Source organism: Lepidochelys olivacea (genome assembly GCF_965140295.1).
Source record: "Lepidochelys olivacea isolate rLepOli2 genome assembly, chromosome: 7".
In the NCBI taxonomy this organism is placed as follows: Eukaryota; Metazoa; Chordata; order Testudines; family Cheloniidae; genus Lepidochelys; species Lepidochelys olivacea.
In genome coordinates, this window is record NC_140417.1 from 32950437 (window position 1) to 32966964 (window position 16528).

Below are 16528 nucleotides of genomic sequence, written 5' to 3' on the forward strand. Positions count from 1 at the left end.
TAAAGGCCCTTTCATTCTGTCAGCAAATGGGAAAGGAGGTAATAAAGGGATGCTTCACAAGCTGGGCCTGAATCTGTATGCTGGGAGGGGAGTGGGATCCAGTGCTTTGAACAGTGGGGGCTGGAAGCCAGGACTCCTGGGTTCTATCCCTGGCTCCGTGAGGGGAGTGGGATCTTGTGATTAGAGAGGGGTGGAGGAGTGTGTTGAAGCCAGGACTCCCGGGTTCTATCCCTGGCTCTGTGAGGGGAGTGGGGTCTAATGGTTAGAGCAGGGGATTGAGAGCTGGGAGCGAGGACTCCTGGGTTCTATTCCCACTTTTCCCAGTTGGGCTTGGATTTGTGTGATGGGGGATGGGTGGCTCCAGCTAACTCTTTGGTCTTGTAAATCCTGGAGCAGGTGCTGGGAGAGAGGTGGGGTGTAGGGGAGCCATTGCACCCTCCGCCTGTCTGGAGAAAGGCAGACAGGATGGTAAGGGAGGCCAGGGGCTGAATGTGTTGGGTCAGCCAGACCCTGAGGTGTCTAAGGGTGTGGGGAGGGTGCCTGCTAAATACAGGTTTGATACTGAAGACCTGATCAGTGGGGAGGGGCAGTGGGTTAGCATAATACAGCATAGAACTGGGGGTGGGGAGTTTATGGGGGAATCAGGGTGTGTGTGCATGAGGGTGCAGATGTGTGAGTTCACAGGTTTCTCTCTCTATTTGTGTGTGCATAGGGGTAAGAGGGTAGTGTTGGGTGAGTTCATAGGATTGTCTCTCTCTGTGCAGGTATCCATAGGGGTGTGCTTGCGTGTGTGTAGCACTATGTGAGTTCATAAGGCTGTGTCTTATGTGTGTGAGTGTACACAAGTGTGTAGCTTTATGAGTTCACAGGGATGTGTCTTTGTGTGAGTGTGTGCATGTAGCAATGTGTCAGGTCACCAACAGGTGTTTGTGTGTGAGTTCAAAGGGGTGTCTGTGTGCACGCATGAGCACAGGGATTGTGTAGGTTTGTGCATTCATGAACAGAAGTTTGTGCGTCAGTGTGCACACAGAGGTTTGTGCCTCTGCATGTGTGTTTCTGTGTGCATACACAGGGATATGCGGATGTGTGTGTAAATGTGGTGCATGCGTGTGAGTGCACCTAAGTGTGTGTGTGCCTCAATGAGTGCAGGAGTGTGTGTGTGTGTAAAGGGATGTGTGTGTCAGTGTGTGTAGGTTAATGTGTGTGTAGGGGTGAGTGCGGTTAGTGTGTCAGTGTGTGTGTAAGCAGCACAGTGTGTCAGGGGCTGTGTAGGGTGTATGGGTGTGGCTGTGTGCATGTGTAGGAGATATAGGGGGGACAGTGTGTCAGGGTGTGTATGGGATGTGTGTCTTTGCCAGGGTGTGTGTGTAGAGGGGACAGTATGTCAGGGTGTGTACGGGATGTGTGTCTTTGCCAGGGTGTGTGTGTGTAGAGGGGTCAGTGTGTCAGGGTGTATATAGGATGTGTGTCTTTGCCAGGGTGTGTGTGTGTAGAGGGGACAGTGTGTCAGGGTGTGTACGGGATGTGTGTCTTTGCCAGGGTGTGTGTGTGTAGAGGGGACAGTGTGTCAGGGTGTGTGTCCAGTGCACCCTGGAGAAGCCCCCTACCCACACATGCCAGCAGCAGAGAGAAGGACCCACCTGTGCTGGGCTCACACTCCTCCAGGTCCTCATCATCACTGGGGCACTCAGCTGACGCCACCAACAGGTCATCTGTGTTCTGGGGAGAGAGGAGAGCACAGCTCAGTGAGGTGGTGCAGGGCGTGCCCTCCCCGCACACAGCCCCCAGCCTAGGGCCAGCCTGGAGCTAGTGCCCCCTGGAGGGGGAGGAGTTCATGGACCATTCCTCGCACCCTGAGCCTGCCAGGCCTGGGCGCTCCTCACACACTCTCATGTTTTGGTCCCCATCACCTATGGTAGGACCTCGTGCCTCAAAGTCAGGTCTCTGAGGCCTGGGCACCACTTCAAATTTAGGTCCACACAGTCACGGTGTGCAGGGGTGTGAACCCCTCCCCAGCCCCCATAGCTACACTGCCCTAGCCCCCGGTGCAGATGCAGCTAGGCAGCGGGAAGAATGGCTCGGAGAGGCGGTGTGCCTACACTGACAGCAAAAACCTCTTCTGGCAATACAGGCCGCCAATATGCCACAGGGCTAGGCCAGCACAGGTTGCTAGGCCAGGCCAGTACCCTTGGCCTGTGTCTCCCACATCCCAGTGCAGCGCAAAGCAAGTGGGAGACCGTACTGTGCGGTCCCACTGGGTCAGACACACAGCTTGGCTGGCGAACAGCCGTGGTCGGGTCTGGGAGCCTTGGGGATAGACACTGGCCTGGGACTCTGGAGTTTTAGCCCTGGCTCTGGGAGCGGAAGGGGGCCTAATTGTTGGGGGAGCTGGGAGTCAGGATTCGTAAGTTCTATTTCTGCCTCTGCCACTGACTTTAAGTGACTCCTTCCCCCACCCCCACTTCCTCTCCCACCCTGTGTCTTTGGGACAGGGCCTGTCTGTGTCTGTGTAGCACCAAACACAAGGGGGTCCCAATCTCATCTATGCAGGGCCAGCTGGGCCCATTGGTCTAATCTAGGATGGAAGCGAGGTGGGGACACCGGGCTGCTAGCCCATTCCTCTGAGCTGGGCCAGGGGGATACTGGGCTGGCTCGGTCTGGCTCCCACCTATCCATCTCCCTGTTCCCCATCCAGCGAGGGTGCCATGTGGTACGTGAAGGGAGGGGCCTGCTCCCCAGCAATCAGTATTCCAGAGCTGGCTGCGGGGATCATGCTCAGCGTGTCGGAATTAACATAACAAAGACTTGGACAGGGACCCCGGGGGCAGGGAATCAATCAGGGCCCTGGCACAGCAGCAGGAATGGCAATGTGGAAGCACTGCAGAGTGTGTGTGAAGGGGGGCGATACCCCGCTGCAGTCACACAGCTCGCCCCGTTCACATGGAGCCAGCTGTATCTAATGCCTCCCCTCTTCTGCAGCCAGCTATGTCTGATCAGCCCCTCTCCTGCAGCCAGCTATGTCTAATCCCCTTCCCCGCATCCAGCTATGTCTAATCCTTACCCTGCAGTCAGCAGTCTGATCATCCCCCCTCAGCCACTGGGTCTATTTCTCACCTCCCCTGCCCGCAGTCAGCTGTGTCTGGTCATCGCCCCTCCCCCCTGCACACAGCCAACTGTGACAAATCACCCCCACACCCGCTGCAACCAGCTGTGTCTGGTCGCCACCCCTCCCCCCTGCACACAGCCAGCTGTGACAAATCCCCCACACCCAGGTGTGTCTGATTGTCACCCCTCCCTCCTGCACTCAGCCAGCTAAAACAGATCCCTCCACCCGCAGCCAGATGTGCCTAATCCTCACCCTGTTGTAAATCAGCTAGCTGATCATCAGCCAGCTGGGTCTATTTCTCCCCCTTCCGCACACAGCCAGCTGTGTCTGATCACCCCTCCCCCTGCACAGCCAACCAGCTGTCTGATGCCCCCTCACACACCCCACTGTGTCTAATTGCCCCTCCTCCCCCAAACAACCAGCTGTGACTGATCATTTCTCACCCCCCCGCCCCCAGCTGTGTCTAATCCTTGCCTCTTCTGCAGCCAGCTGTTCTGGTTTACCCCCACCCATCTGTATCTGATCCCCCCCTTTTCCTGCATTTAATCCCAAATACCCCCTCCCCTCCCTGCACCCCATGAGCCACTGCCCCTCCCTTCAGAAAGGCAGAAGCCTGCTCTGAATAGCAGGGGACATCCAGGAGCCCCTGGCCCCAAAAGCCATAGCTTGAAGGCAAATCTGGAGAGGATTTTAGGGGGCTGGTACTGGTCTCCCCTTTACAGGGTGTGACTAGGAAGGGCAGGTCGGGTGAGGACACAGAAGGGGTGGGGCATATGCAATCCCATGGGGGATTCCCCCTCCCCCTGGCTGTTCATTAACTTTCCCAATTTGGCTTCCTTTGGAGTTAATGGGTGATGTAGCAGGCTCCCTCTAAACCCAAGACCTCTCCTCCACAGCACACTCACACCTCCAAGGGCTCTCCGCCTTGAGGGCTCTCAATCAGGTCCTCCTGGGGTGAGTACTCTCAATCAGGTCCTCCAGGGCTCTTGAGCCGCTTCCCCGTGGGCCACTAGCCCCTTGAAATAGCGACTGAGGTGGCGAAGGACTTAGGGCAAGTGGAATCATGAGGCAATTCCCCAGCTAAGCACTGCTGGGCCTGGCTAGTAGGGGGACCTAGCAGGTGCTGGGGGGATCAGTAGGGGGTGCTCTCCCTTGAGCCTGGGCTGCACTAGGAGGTGCTGTGCTGCAGGGAGTGGGGTGGGAGGCCAGCAGAGAGTGCTGGCAGGCAGAGGCAGGGTGCTGTAAGGCTCAGGGTAGGGGCTCAGGAGAGACGTTCTGTCGCAGGCAGTGCTGGGGGCATGGGCTGCAGGGCTCCACGGGGCGCTCGCCCCTTGCACTCAGTGCAGCACAAGCTGTCGGTGGAAAGCGCCGACTGCTTTAGCAGTGCTGTGCTGCCCCTGCGGAACGGGCTGCGGTCAGTGCCCATGTGAGCCATGCCGAGAGGGTCTGGGCATACCAGTGAACAGCAGCAGGGGAAGTGTGCCCTGCTCCTGCCAGCACGTGTCAGAGATCAATGGAGCTGCCTTGAAAAGCAGGGCTCTGGGGCAGAGCCTGACAGGAGGCCTGGAGACCAGGCTGCTTCTTAAGTGCAGAAAGGATGAGCTGTGTTACCAAAGCACCCCCTGCTCCCAATAGGACAGAGTCCTTGCCCGAGGGGGAAGCTGCCATTCTGCCAGGCCTTCAACAGCATGTGCCCTCCAGATGCAATGGGGACTAGAGCCCTGGAGTCCTGACTCCCAGCCCCCTGCTCTAACCACCAGCCCTCCCACTGCTGGGATGGAACCCCGAGGTCTTGACTCCCAGTCTCCATTGCTCTCTGTGCCTCCAGCTCGTAAGCTCTTTGGGGGCAGAGATGGTCTCTCACTAGGTGTCTGTGCAGAGCTGGCCCATGGAGCCATGAACTTGGTTGGGGGTGGGGGCCTGTGCAGTGCCTGGCCCAAGGGGACCCCAATCTCAGTTGCTGGGTCTTTGCAATGCCAGGTGCGACAGGGACCCTGATCTCAGTAGTGGTTCTGTGCAATGCCTGGCATGATGGGGATCCCGCTCTCTGTGGGGGGGGGCCTGTGTGCTGTCCAGTGCGACAGGATGCCTGAGTGTCAGGTGGTCTGTGCAGCCTGTGGCGTGACACAAACCCTGATCTCTGTTGGGGAGGGTCTGTGCAGTGCCCAGCCTGATGGGGACCAGATCTCGGTTGGGGGAGGGGTCTGTGATGTGGCTGTCACATAGCAACCCCCCCCCCCCAGGCAGTCCTGTGTGATGGATCTCTGGTCTCCTCATGGCTCGGTGCCAGCGCTCCTGTGCCCCATGCTGGCCCCTCATTACAGCCATAAATCCCTCCCTAATGGGTACAGCCAGTGCATTAATCCCATCAGTATCCTGGCTTGGCCCCAACCGACTAATGAGACTCACTGTCCCTGCCATGCAACTGTGCACAGCCCCTGCCCACCACTGCCCCCTGAGCCCCACGGCCGGGCTGTCCCCCTGCCACATAGAGGAGCCATGGATGCATGTAGTCCAACTGCAAATCAGCACCACATCAAGAGGTTACTGCAAATATGTTCTATACATGGAGCATGGAGGGGCTCGTCCCCCTAGGTCCAGCCTGGGGAGCCCCCCCAAAGTAAGGATCCCACACTCAGCTCTGAGCCTCCCCACTCCTAAACAGGAGGCAGTGGGTGAGCACCCAGGACGGATGAACTGCTGGGGACCTGGGACAAGGAGCTGTTTGTATCCAGCACTTTCTAGTGGACTGAGCAAAGGACTCCGGGGTTCTATCCCCAGCGCTTGGAGGGGAGTGGGGTCCAGTGGGTTGGGTGGGGGGCTGGGAGCCAGGTTTCCAGGTTCTATTCCCCTCTCTGCCCAGCTCACGTCTTGTTTGTGGTGGGGCTAAGCCACTGTCCCTTCCTCGTGGCCCCCCCAGCCCCCCTGGGCAGAGAACGCTCTCTGGAGGGGCGCCTGGGTGCCAGAGCATAGAAAAACCCACCGCAAATAGAATCCGCTTTAAACTCCCTGCGTTGCATCTCTGAGTCATTCCCCCTCTCCTCCCCAAAACCTACCCCTCCCAGCCTCTCTCTCAAGGATGGGAAATCAGGCTGGTCTAATTACTGCTCTGGATGCCATGGCAACAGGAAGATGACTTTGTCAGCGATTTTTATTTTTCATACACATGGGCATGAGGAAGAAGAAAAATCCTGTGGCTGCTGCAGCAGCAGCTCCTGGGGAGGGTGACCCCAGAGGTGAATAACATCGTCCTACACCCTGATCTGGGCAGCACAGCACCAGCCCCTGGCCTGCCCCCTCCATCCTTCTCTGGACCCTGCCCTCTGCCCACCCACCCATGCTCCCCTTGCCTCCCTTCTCCCAGGTACTGCACCCTTCCATCTTGCTCCAGCCCCTGCCCTCCATCCCTGACCACCAGGCCAAGCCCACTCATCCATCCTCCCCATCCCCTTCACTCCCCTTCTCCAACTGCAGCTCCTGCCCACGCCATCCATCCTTGCCCAGTCCCTGCCCTCACCGCCTCCATCCTCCTCCACCCCCCTGCCTACCTCCCAGCTCCAGGCCCTGCCCACCCCTCAACCCCCACAAGCACTAGGCCCTGCCTACCTCCCCTCCATCCTGCTCCCCGCCCTGCCCATTCCGCCTCTCCCCGCAGTTGTTTGTGTGACATTGATGTGATGCCTCTCCCAGAAATTAATTTGGGGGTTTTAAATACCGTTCCCGCTCTGCCCCCATCCCCGATCGCTCCATTGTGATTGCAGGGATTGCCCTCACCCCCTCCCAAAGGACTGCAGTCACCTGCCCCCTGCTGTTTCCTTACTTGGGGGCCAGTTCTGGCTGACTCAGCCCTATTCTCAGGAGATGCCAGCTCAGGGAGCAGGGCTCCAGGGCTGTGATGTATGGCTATTGTACAGTGGCCTGGCAGGGGGATGGCACTGGCTTACCAAGAGCTGTGGGTATACAGCTGGGATGTTTTTCTAACAGATCTGCTCTAGTTCACCCAGCAGTGAATTCAGCAAAGGCCTATGCAGGAGGTTTTTCAGGAGGTCAGACTAGATGATCACAATGGTCCCTTCTGGCCTCGGACTTTATGAATCCGGCTTTGCCAAATGAACCTTTGCCTGGCTGACTGTTCCAGCTGGTCAGAAACACTTTGATGAAATGTTTCATTGCCAAAAGGGCCCATTCGTCAAAGCTCAACGTGTCCCTGGGGTTGGGGAGGCTCTGACAAATTCCCTGGCTTGAAAAAAATGTCAGAAACAAGCTTCCAAATGGCTGATTCTTTTGAACTGGAAAGATTTGGAGGGTTGGCTCAAAATGAATTTCCCTTTCCAAATTAACTTAATTCAGACCAAAGGTTACAAAAGAGAAGGAAAACCAATCAAAACCACAGGGCCATGGGGCTGGGAGGGACCCCGGGTCACCGAGTCCAGACCCTGCTATCGCAGGCACCTCCATCAGAGAATCTGGGTCAGAAACAGAACCAGTTCCATCTTCAAATTGGAGAGCCACGCGCTGCCACAGGGCTGCTCCAGAACCTCCCTCCTCTGCTGAATGATTTCCATTTCCCCAACTGACAGGTTTCCCCTCAACTATGCACTGTCCACATTTTGACTTCTCCTCTGGGGACAAACGAACGAGATCATCAAAAGCCCCATGGGACAGAAAATCGTTTCCTGCCCGGCCTGACTGCCCAGATTGGTTTGAGTCACTAGCGGGTTGGCCAGAGAATGGTTCCACCAAGCCACCTCTCTCCAAGTGCTCCCAGCTTGCTAAGGGACAACACGCCAGGTCTGTTAGCATTGAGGATTCCAGCTCCAGCCTTCCGCCAGCCTGGTTTGAGGAGAGCATACTCGGGAGAACAAAAGATCCCAGCAGGGCTTAAAGGGGGACCAAATCAAGTGTGTCTGGAGAAGCTAGCCCTGCCTAGTTTGCCCTCTGGGGGAGGAGGGGCTGGTAAGGGTTTGTATCTGTGGATGCTCTTAATCTGGAATCGGTGTCCCCTCCCCAGACAGAATTCATGAGGAATAGCTAGTCTGCTTTCAATTCACCCACTCCCTCAATCCAGTTTAGCGTTCCTGTGTAGACAAGCTCCAGATAGACACGTACAGACTGTAAACTTCCCTTGCCTCCGATGCATTGAACCTCTTGCTAGCTGCACACCACTTTGGATTCAGAATGCTATCTGGGTGTTGTGTATCTCTGGTCACAGGCTCCCAAGGAAGCACCTGTGGGGGACCATAGTTCATCTGCAGTGTGCTGCCATCTCCCCAGGAGCGGTAAAGGTCTGGAGGAGGCCTGGCCCATGAGGGCGAGTGACAAAGTGGCCATTTTCTGTAACAGTTTTATGAAGCCTATGTGTTTCCCCAGTATTTTGCATGGCTTCCCAATGGGAAAGAAAGGACTGTCTGCTCTCAGGGCAGGCTGGTAGACATAGGTATGAACGTCACCTTGCTGTCTGAGACTGAATGAGTCACAACCGCAAATCAATGGCAAATCCAAGAAGATAATGGCAAACCTGATCACCAGGCCAATGCCACCTAGAGCAGCCAAGGACCCAGAGGGAGACGGATTTCCCCACCTCTCAGCAGGGAAGCTGAGCCCAGACCCCAGCTGGAGAAGAAAGGGCTGGGGGGTGAAGCGCTGGCTGCTGGAGGAAGCTGGCAGCTCCCACCTGGGAACAGACCGAGGCGGGCAGGCAGACAGACAGACAGAGCCTGACCGCGGGGCTGGGCTCTGGGCTGAGCCGAATGGACTGTGCTTTAACCTTCAGCTCTCTGTGCTAAGCCACGGGCTGCCTCTGCTGGTGCCAGGTGACTAATAAACCGGCTGCCCTGGGGACGCTGCTCGAGGGTCACTGGAAATGCCGGCTGAGGGGCATCAGTCCTGAGGGGTGGCCAAGGCTCTGCCAGGAATCTGACACAGCTGGACTTGCTGGGCAGAGCTAAGGGGGAAGCAGGAGGGCTGGACCCCAGAGGGTGAGTCACAGCAGGCGGGAGGCCACTTGACCTGCCCTGGAGGAAGAGCGAGAGCCCTGGGGTCTGGCACTTCCTCCAAGAGACTGTTCCAAAGCCAAGGGCACAGCCCCGAGCCTGTGGATCTGTGACAAGGGGGCCACTTAGAGACCTGGCAGGGGAACAGCAGGGCAGTGAACCCTGCAACTATGTCAGGACAGGAGACTGGACCCCGCAGGCATCCCCTGGCACCTCACCGGTCCCCTGCCTTACCTGGGAGTTGCCAACCCTGGGGGAGCCCAGGGGATGGAGATACAGGATAGGAGAAAGAGACCCCTCGCATTTTGCCTACCTCCCAAACTCCCCATTCAGCCCCCCTGGTTACCAGGCCTCCCCCTACCTTCCCATATACCCTCCCCCGAGTACCAGAGGCCCACCAACACCTTCCCATCTCCCTTTCCCAGGTACCAGACCCGCCCCACCTTCCCATCTCAACTTCCCCGGTACCAGACTGCCCCCCTCACCTTCCCATCTCAACTCCCCCAGGTACCAGACTCCCCCCACCTTCCCATCTCCCCTCCCCTGAGTACCAGAGCCCCCTCCCACCCTTCCCATCTCCCTTTCCCAGGTACCAGACCCGCCCCATCTTCCCATCTCAACTCCCCTGGGTACCAGACTCCCACCACCTTTCCATCTCCCCTCCCCTGGGTACAAGACCGCCCCCCCGCCACCTTCCCAGCTTCCTTCCCCAAGTACCAGACTCCTCCCACTTTCCCATCTCCCCTCCCCTGGGTACCAGACCCCCCCACCTTCCCAGATCCCTTCCCTGAGTACCAGACTCCCTCCACCTTCCCATCTCTCCTCCCCTGGGTACCAGACTAGCCCCGCACCTTCCCATCTCCCTTCTCCTGAGTACCAGAGCCCCCCACCTTCCCACCCACCCCCCTGGGTACCAGACCCCTGCCACCTTCCCATCTCCCTTCCCCCGAGTACTAGACCCCCCCACCTTCCTCTCTCCCCTCCCCCCACTCACCTGGGTGATGCTGTCACGCATGGTGGGAGAGCGGCCGCGCCGCGTGGTGGTGGTGGCCATGGTGGTGGTGGTCTCCATGATGGTGGTGGACATGTCGGCCAGCAGGGTGGTGGCAGTGGTCTCGGTGGTCATGACGGAGGGCACCTCGCCCACCAACCGGAGGTTCCCCTCCACCCACACGTTGGGGTCACTCTCGGCCGCCAGGGACAGCACCTTGAGCCCGTTGTAGTAGAGCCCCGAGATCTGGCCCTGGAAAGGGCGGCCCTGATCCCGGCCCCCGATCTTGATGGCGGCCTGGCTGTTAAATATTGTCAGCTGTCGACCTGCCAAGAGGCGTGAGGGGGAGTCAGGGTGGGGAAGGGAGAAAGGGGAGGGATGAGGCCCATGGAGGGAAGGAGGGATGGAGTTGCAGGGTGGGGGTCGCAGGGAAGGGAAGAATAAACAGAGAAAGAAAGATCCTGAGTGAATGGCGGGCCGGGAGAGAGGCAGAGCTCAGCCAGCCAGCGGCTGCAGAAGGCAGGGATCCCTATGACAGCCCCCAGCCACTGCCCTGACTGGGGGCCACAGCGACGCCCCTCCACCACGTTCTCACTTCCTCCTCCCACTTCACTCCCTGCCAGCCACCCACCCCTGCACTGGCTCCTAACGCAGCTGCATATGGCTTCGGGCTGTCACATACCCCTCCCTCCCTCTACCCCCAACCACCCATCTTCTTCTATCCCCTCCATCCAACTCCCTCCATCCCCAAACACATCTCCTTCTTCCATCACCGCAACCCCCTTCCATCCAACCTCCTCCTTCCTTCCATACCCAACCAAACCCACTTCTTCCATGCTCTCCAACCTCTCCACCCGCTCCCTCCACTCCCTTCCATCCAACCCCCTCCATCCCTCCACCCCACCACACACCCCTTCTTCCATCTCCTCCCTCCATCCATTCACCCCCTCCTTCCATCCCCCCTCCATCTGCCCAGCTACCTCTTCCATCTATCCACCCACTCCATCTATCCACCCCCCAATCACCACCTCCTCCCTCCATCCCCCAACCACCCCCCATCCTCTCCCACATTCCTCCAAACATTATCCCTCTACACACTCCATGTATCTGTCTCCACACACATCCTTCCATCCTCCAACCCAATCGCCCACCTCTCCATTAACAGCCCCCCGCCCCTCCATCTGCCCCCACATCCCTCCATCTCCCACACCTCCACCCATCCAACATCCCTGAACTCCCCTCCATCTATCTCCCCATACCCCTACATCTATCTGCCCCCATCCCTCCACCGCCTCCATCCCTACCCCTGCTCCACCCATTCATCCCCATACTCACTCCTCTATCTATCTATCTATCTTCCCTCCCAAACTGCCCCCCTTTCCCTCCCAGACCCTTGGGACCCATTTCTGCATTCACAGACCCTGCATGGAACAGAGACAGTGAGCGGAGGAGGAGCGAGAGACGTGCAGGCACAGAGGTGCTGAACACAACACAGACATTTGAATTGTTAGATCCCCTTTGGCTGATAATGGGATATGGGGCCTTCCTCTCTAGGGGGCGCTAGCCCCAATCTGGCCCCACTGCAGGAGATGGAAGAGGAGAATGACTGGCTCATGGGGGTGGTGAATGGGACACAAGGCCCTTCCCCTCTCAGGGTGCTGGCTCCGGTCTGGCCAGCGAATGGGGAAGGAGTGTGTGCGGTGAAGGGGCAGGTTGGGGCATGAGCCGGTTGGCCCAGGAGTTCAGAGCTGTGCAGCCCCCCCCCCCCCCATATCAGACACAAGGCTGCAGTGCAGCTGCCGGGGGCTGAGGGAAGGAGCCAAATGTACCTGCCCACCTAAGAGACTGTGGGCAGGTGTGTGAGGGGAGGGGCTGGAGAGTGGTACATGTCTATGGAGGAGGGTCTGGGCAGGTGTGTTTGGAGAGGGCATGGGAAGGGGTTAGGTGTCTATGGGGGGAGGGGCTGGGGAGGTGTGTGTGGGGAGCGGCTAGAGGGGGTATGTCTATGGTTGAGAGGCTAGGGAGGGGTATGTGGAGAAGGGCTGGTGAGGGGTACTGTCCATGGGAGGAGGGGCTGGGGAGGTGTGTGTGGGGAGGGGCTGGGGAGAGGTATGTGTCTATGGTGGAGGGGCTGGGGAGGTGTGTGTGGGGAGGGGCTCGAGAGGGGTATGTGTCCATGGAGGGAGGGTCTGGGAGGTGTGTCTGGGGAGAGGTACGTGTCCATGGGGGGAGGGGCTGGGGAGGTGTGTGTGGGGAGGGGATGGGGAAAGGTATGTGTGTATGTGGGAGGGACAGGGGAGGTGTGTGGGGAGGGGCTGGCGAAGGGTACATGTCTATGGGGGGTGGGCTGGGGAGGACACTGCAATACGGAGGTTCCTAGGGTTGTGTCTGGGACTGGAGATATTGGCTAGTGTCATTTGCTTGCAAATAGCTGGGAGCAGCTGACATGCCAGAGACTGTGCGTGAACAGCCCAGGAGAGGGGGTTCTCACAGCAGAGCAGGGTAAGGCTGGCTCCCAGAGTCAAGGATTGGAGAGGCCTAGCAGATCACCAGTCCAGATAACACCAGAGGGGAATGTCACAGGAGGTGTGTGTGTGGAGGAGCTGGAGAGGGGTATGTGTACATGGTGGGAGGAGCTGGGGAGGTGTGTGTGGGGAGGGGCTGGCAATGGGTATGTGTCTATGTGGGGAGGGGCTGTGGAGGTATGCGTGGGGAAGGGCTGGAGAGGGGTACCTGTCTATGGGGAGAGGGCCTGGGGAGGTGTGCGTGGGGAGGGGCTGGAGGGGGTATGTGTCTCTGAGGGGGAAGGGCTGGGGAAGTGTTCATAGGAAGGAACTGGAGAGGGGAAGGTGTCCATGGGATAGAGGCTGGTGAGGTGTGTGTGTGGAAGGGCTGGAGAGGGGTATGTGTCTATGGGGGGGAAAGGCTGGAGAAGTGTGGGGGGGGAGGAGCTGGTGAGGGGGTATATGTCTATCAGAGCGGAGAGCTGAGGAAGTGTTTGTGGGGAAGGGCTAGGCCCTTGGGGTGTGGGGGTGCACAGCTGGCTGGAGGAGCAAGGGGGACCCATGAGTGTAAGTGGGATCCTGGCCTAGTTGCCCACACTGGGCTGGCACAGGCAGGTGCTAGCTGGGATGTGTTTTGGGGGCTGGGGTGATGGTGAGCACCAACAGCTGATCTAAATCTGGGGGCCGCATGTGGGGACTGAAGCTGTGCCATCAAACTGATCTGCCTTCCAACCTGTCCCTGGCCCCCCCGCCATTGGCCACATCCCAGCTGCCATCCAGGTGGCGCAGAGCAGTTTAGAAAAGCAAATCCTGGCCAACTCCCCCGCCCCACCCGCCATCACTCTCTCTCCTCGCTCCCTCCCGCCTTCAAAGGCGCCTTTTAAAAAAAGAGAAGAGAGGAGGATTGTTAAAGGGACCTTCTGTTGTGAGCAAAACCGACTCCAGATGGCTCCTACTGAACCGTTATCAGCTGGTTAACGCTCTGACTTTACCACAGCTTCTGCTTTGGATGAATACTCTGGAAATCGGCAGGTTTTTAACCCTCTGAGTTTCAGCTTCTTGGGTTTTTTTAGAAAACAGGATTATTTTTGTTTTAATTTTCTTTTGCTCGGGGTTAAGAAATCGGCACCCAACAGCCCAGACTCCTCCCATTCATTTGTTTTTCCCTGAGTTTGGGGGAGTTTAGCGCATTAATTAGTTTTCACTCTCGTTAGATGGATTTTTTGGTTTGTTTGTTGCTTATTTAAAGAGCTTATTTGTTATGTGGTTTATTTGCCACCTGGATTTTTTTAAGGGCCTACACCCGGATGGCTGTGCACACACACAATACTGCCCTGTGTTAAATTTGTCTTGGATTCCTTCCCACCACCCCAACCCCCTCTGATTGCTCTTGTGGGAGTTGTGAGGCCTGGCAACGTTGTGAGGCTTGTGAAGGCCGAGGGTTAACAAACTCATGCCACTTGCAAACAGAGCCTCACCAAACTTGTCATATTTGTGAACGCAGATGATCACCAATCTTGGGACGCTTGTGAAAAGGGGAAGCATCAGCTCATCTGTGAGACACAAGGATCTTGTGGTGGCAAATGCACATTTGTTGGGGCTTAGTTTAAATCCAGCTGACTTGCCAGCAGGAAAAGGGTTTGTTGGTGTGGGTGTGTCTCAGGGGAACGAGCCAGCCAGTCTAATGGAGCACCTGGTGCTACCACACTGGCTGAAAAGCCTCCAAGGAAGCATTATTCTGAGGCAAACCTGCTTGCTTCTCTGCTATCCTTCATCTCTTCCTCCGTTTGATCCCTCAGGGACGCTGGTACAGACTATCTGTCCCGGGATGCTTGCTCCTTATCCCACACGGGCAGAGCCCCTGTGCCCAGCGAGCCAGCCTGATCACCCAAAGATCAGCAGTGCCGAAAGTCAGGCCTCTGAGGAAGTGGGGCAGGGGCTCACTAGAGAGGGCCCTTCCCGCTCAGTCAGGGCTGATGGCAGAAGTTCAAGTGGCAAGCCATGAAGCTGAACAATGGTGGATCCCTGCTTGGAACCAGCCACCACAAGCTGGGGCATTTCTCCCAGTCTCTGGGCACCTGGTTTGAGTGCGGGTTGGGGCAGCACAGAGAGGTTCAGGCTGCAGCAGCAGAGCCGCCCAGGGCCCAGGCTAGAAACCAAGAGCAGGGAAGGTAGTGCTATCCGATTTAGTCCCACAAAGGGGTGGCCTGGGGGATCTAGGCTGCCCACAAAGGCGTCTCCCCACAAACCGACAGGCAGGGGGGCATGGAGTACTGCTCCAAGGGGAGAGGGCTGGTTTCTTCCCAGTGCCTTTCTCCCTGTAGCGCTGAGACCAAAGCCCACCCCAGGGTTTGCACTGCCAGCCTGGGCCCTGGTTAGTGCGGCAAGTTGAAAGGCCAAGCCTACTGTGAGTGCAGCAGGCACCAGGCTGGGATGGCTCGGTGCTGAAGGGATGGCTGAGCTGTTGCCTAGGGGTGTGTGTGGGGAGAGATGGGTCAGTCAGATGAATTGATTAGTGAATGAGATAATAAACAGAGAGGTGTGTATGGGGGATGGATGGAGTCTGTGTGGGTATGGATGGTTGCATGTGAGGACAGATGGATGGAAGGGTATGGGGGGACAGAAGGAAGGAAAGGCTTGTGGGGGGACAGATGGATGGATGGGGGCGTGGGGGGTGATGGATGAATTGGAGGGCAGGCGTGTGGACGGATGAAAGGAAGGAAGTGTGTGGGAACAGACAGATGGAAGGGTGTATGTGAGGATGGAGGGATGGAAGGGGGTGTAGGGGACAGAAGGAAGGAAGGGGGTGTGAGGGGACTGATGGATGGAAGGAAGGGTGTGTGTGAGGATGGATGGATGGGGGTGTGCGGATAGATGGGAGGGAGTGCAGGGGACGGCTGAATGGATGGGGGTGTGTGAGGATGGAAGGAAGGAAGTGGGTGTGGGGATGGACAGATGGATGGGTGTTTGTGGGGATGGATGTTTGGGGGTGTCTAGGGACGGATGGATGGGGGTCTGTTGGTATGGATGGATGGAGTGTGGGGATAGATGGATGGGATGTGTGAGGATGGAAGAAAGAGGGTGTCAGGGACAAATGGATGGATGGGGGTGTGGGGGGATGGATGGAAGGAAGGAAGGGGGTGCAGGGAACGGATGGATGGATGGCGGTTTGTGGGGATGAAGGAAGGGGGTGTGGGGGATGAATGGATGGATGGGGGTGTGTGAGGATGGAAGGATGTGGGTGTGGGGATGGAAGGAAGGGGGCATAGGGGATGGATAGATAGATGGGGGTTTGTGGGGATGGAAGGAAGGAAGAGGGTGTGTGGGACAGATGGATGGGTGTGTGTGGGGATGGAAGGAAGGGGGTGCTGGGGATGGATGGATGGGGTGTGTAGGGATGGAAGGAAGGAGGTGTGGGGGTCAGATGGATGGTTGGGGATGTGTAGGGATGGAAGGAAGAGGGTGTCAGACAAATGGATGGATGGGGGTGTGTGGGGATGGAAGGAAGGATGGATGGGGGTGCGGGGGATGGATGGATGGGGGTGTGTGCGGATGGAAGGAAGGAAGGGGGTGTGGGGGATGAATGGATGGATGGGGGTGTCGGGGATGAATGGAAGGATGTGGGTGTGGGGATGGATGGAAGGACTGGGGCATGGATGGATGGATGGATGGGGGTGTGTGGGGATGGAAGGAAGGAAGGATGGGGGTGCGGGGGATGGATGGATGGGGGTGTGTGCGGATGGAAGGAAGGAAGGGGTGTGGGGGATGAATGGATGGATGGGGGTGTGGGGGATGGATGGAAGGACTGGGGCATGGATGGATGGATGGGGGTGTGTGGGGATGGAAGGAAGGAAGAGGGTGTGGGAGACAGATGGATGAGGGTGTGTGAGGATGGATGGAAGGAAGAGGGTGTGGGGGATGGATAGATGGGGGT

At 57.8% G+C, this 16528-nt stretch overlaps 1 protein-coding gene across 20 annotated transcripts in view; it reads right to left on the bottom strand.

Moving 5' to 3' along the window:
* NRXN2 (neurexin 2) overlaps positions 1–16528 on the bottom strand; it is a 249736-nt gene that overhangs the window by 11849 nt on the left and 221359 nt on the right. For all 20 annotated transcript variants that reach the window (XM_084633518.1, XM_084633520.1, XM_084633517.1 and 17 more), the window contains 2 exons: positions 10094–10416; positions 1641–1719 (listed from right to left, as the gene is read on the bottom strand). In XM_084633518.1, the coding sequence (XP_084489644.1) occupies positions 1641–1719; positions 10094–10416 (402 nt within the window). The remainder of the gene's footprint in view (positions 1–1640; positions 1720–10093; positions 10417–16528) is intronic.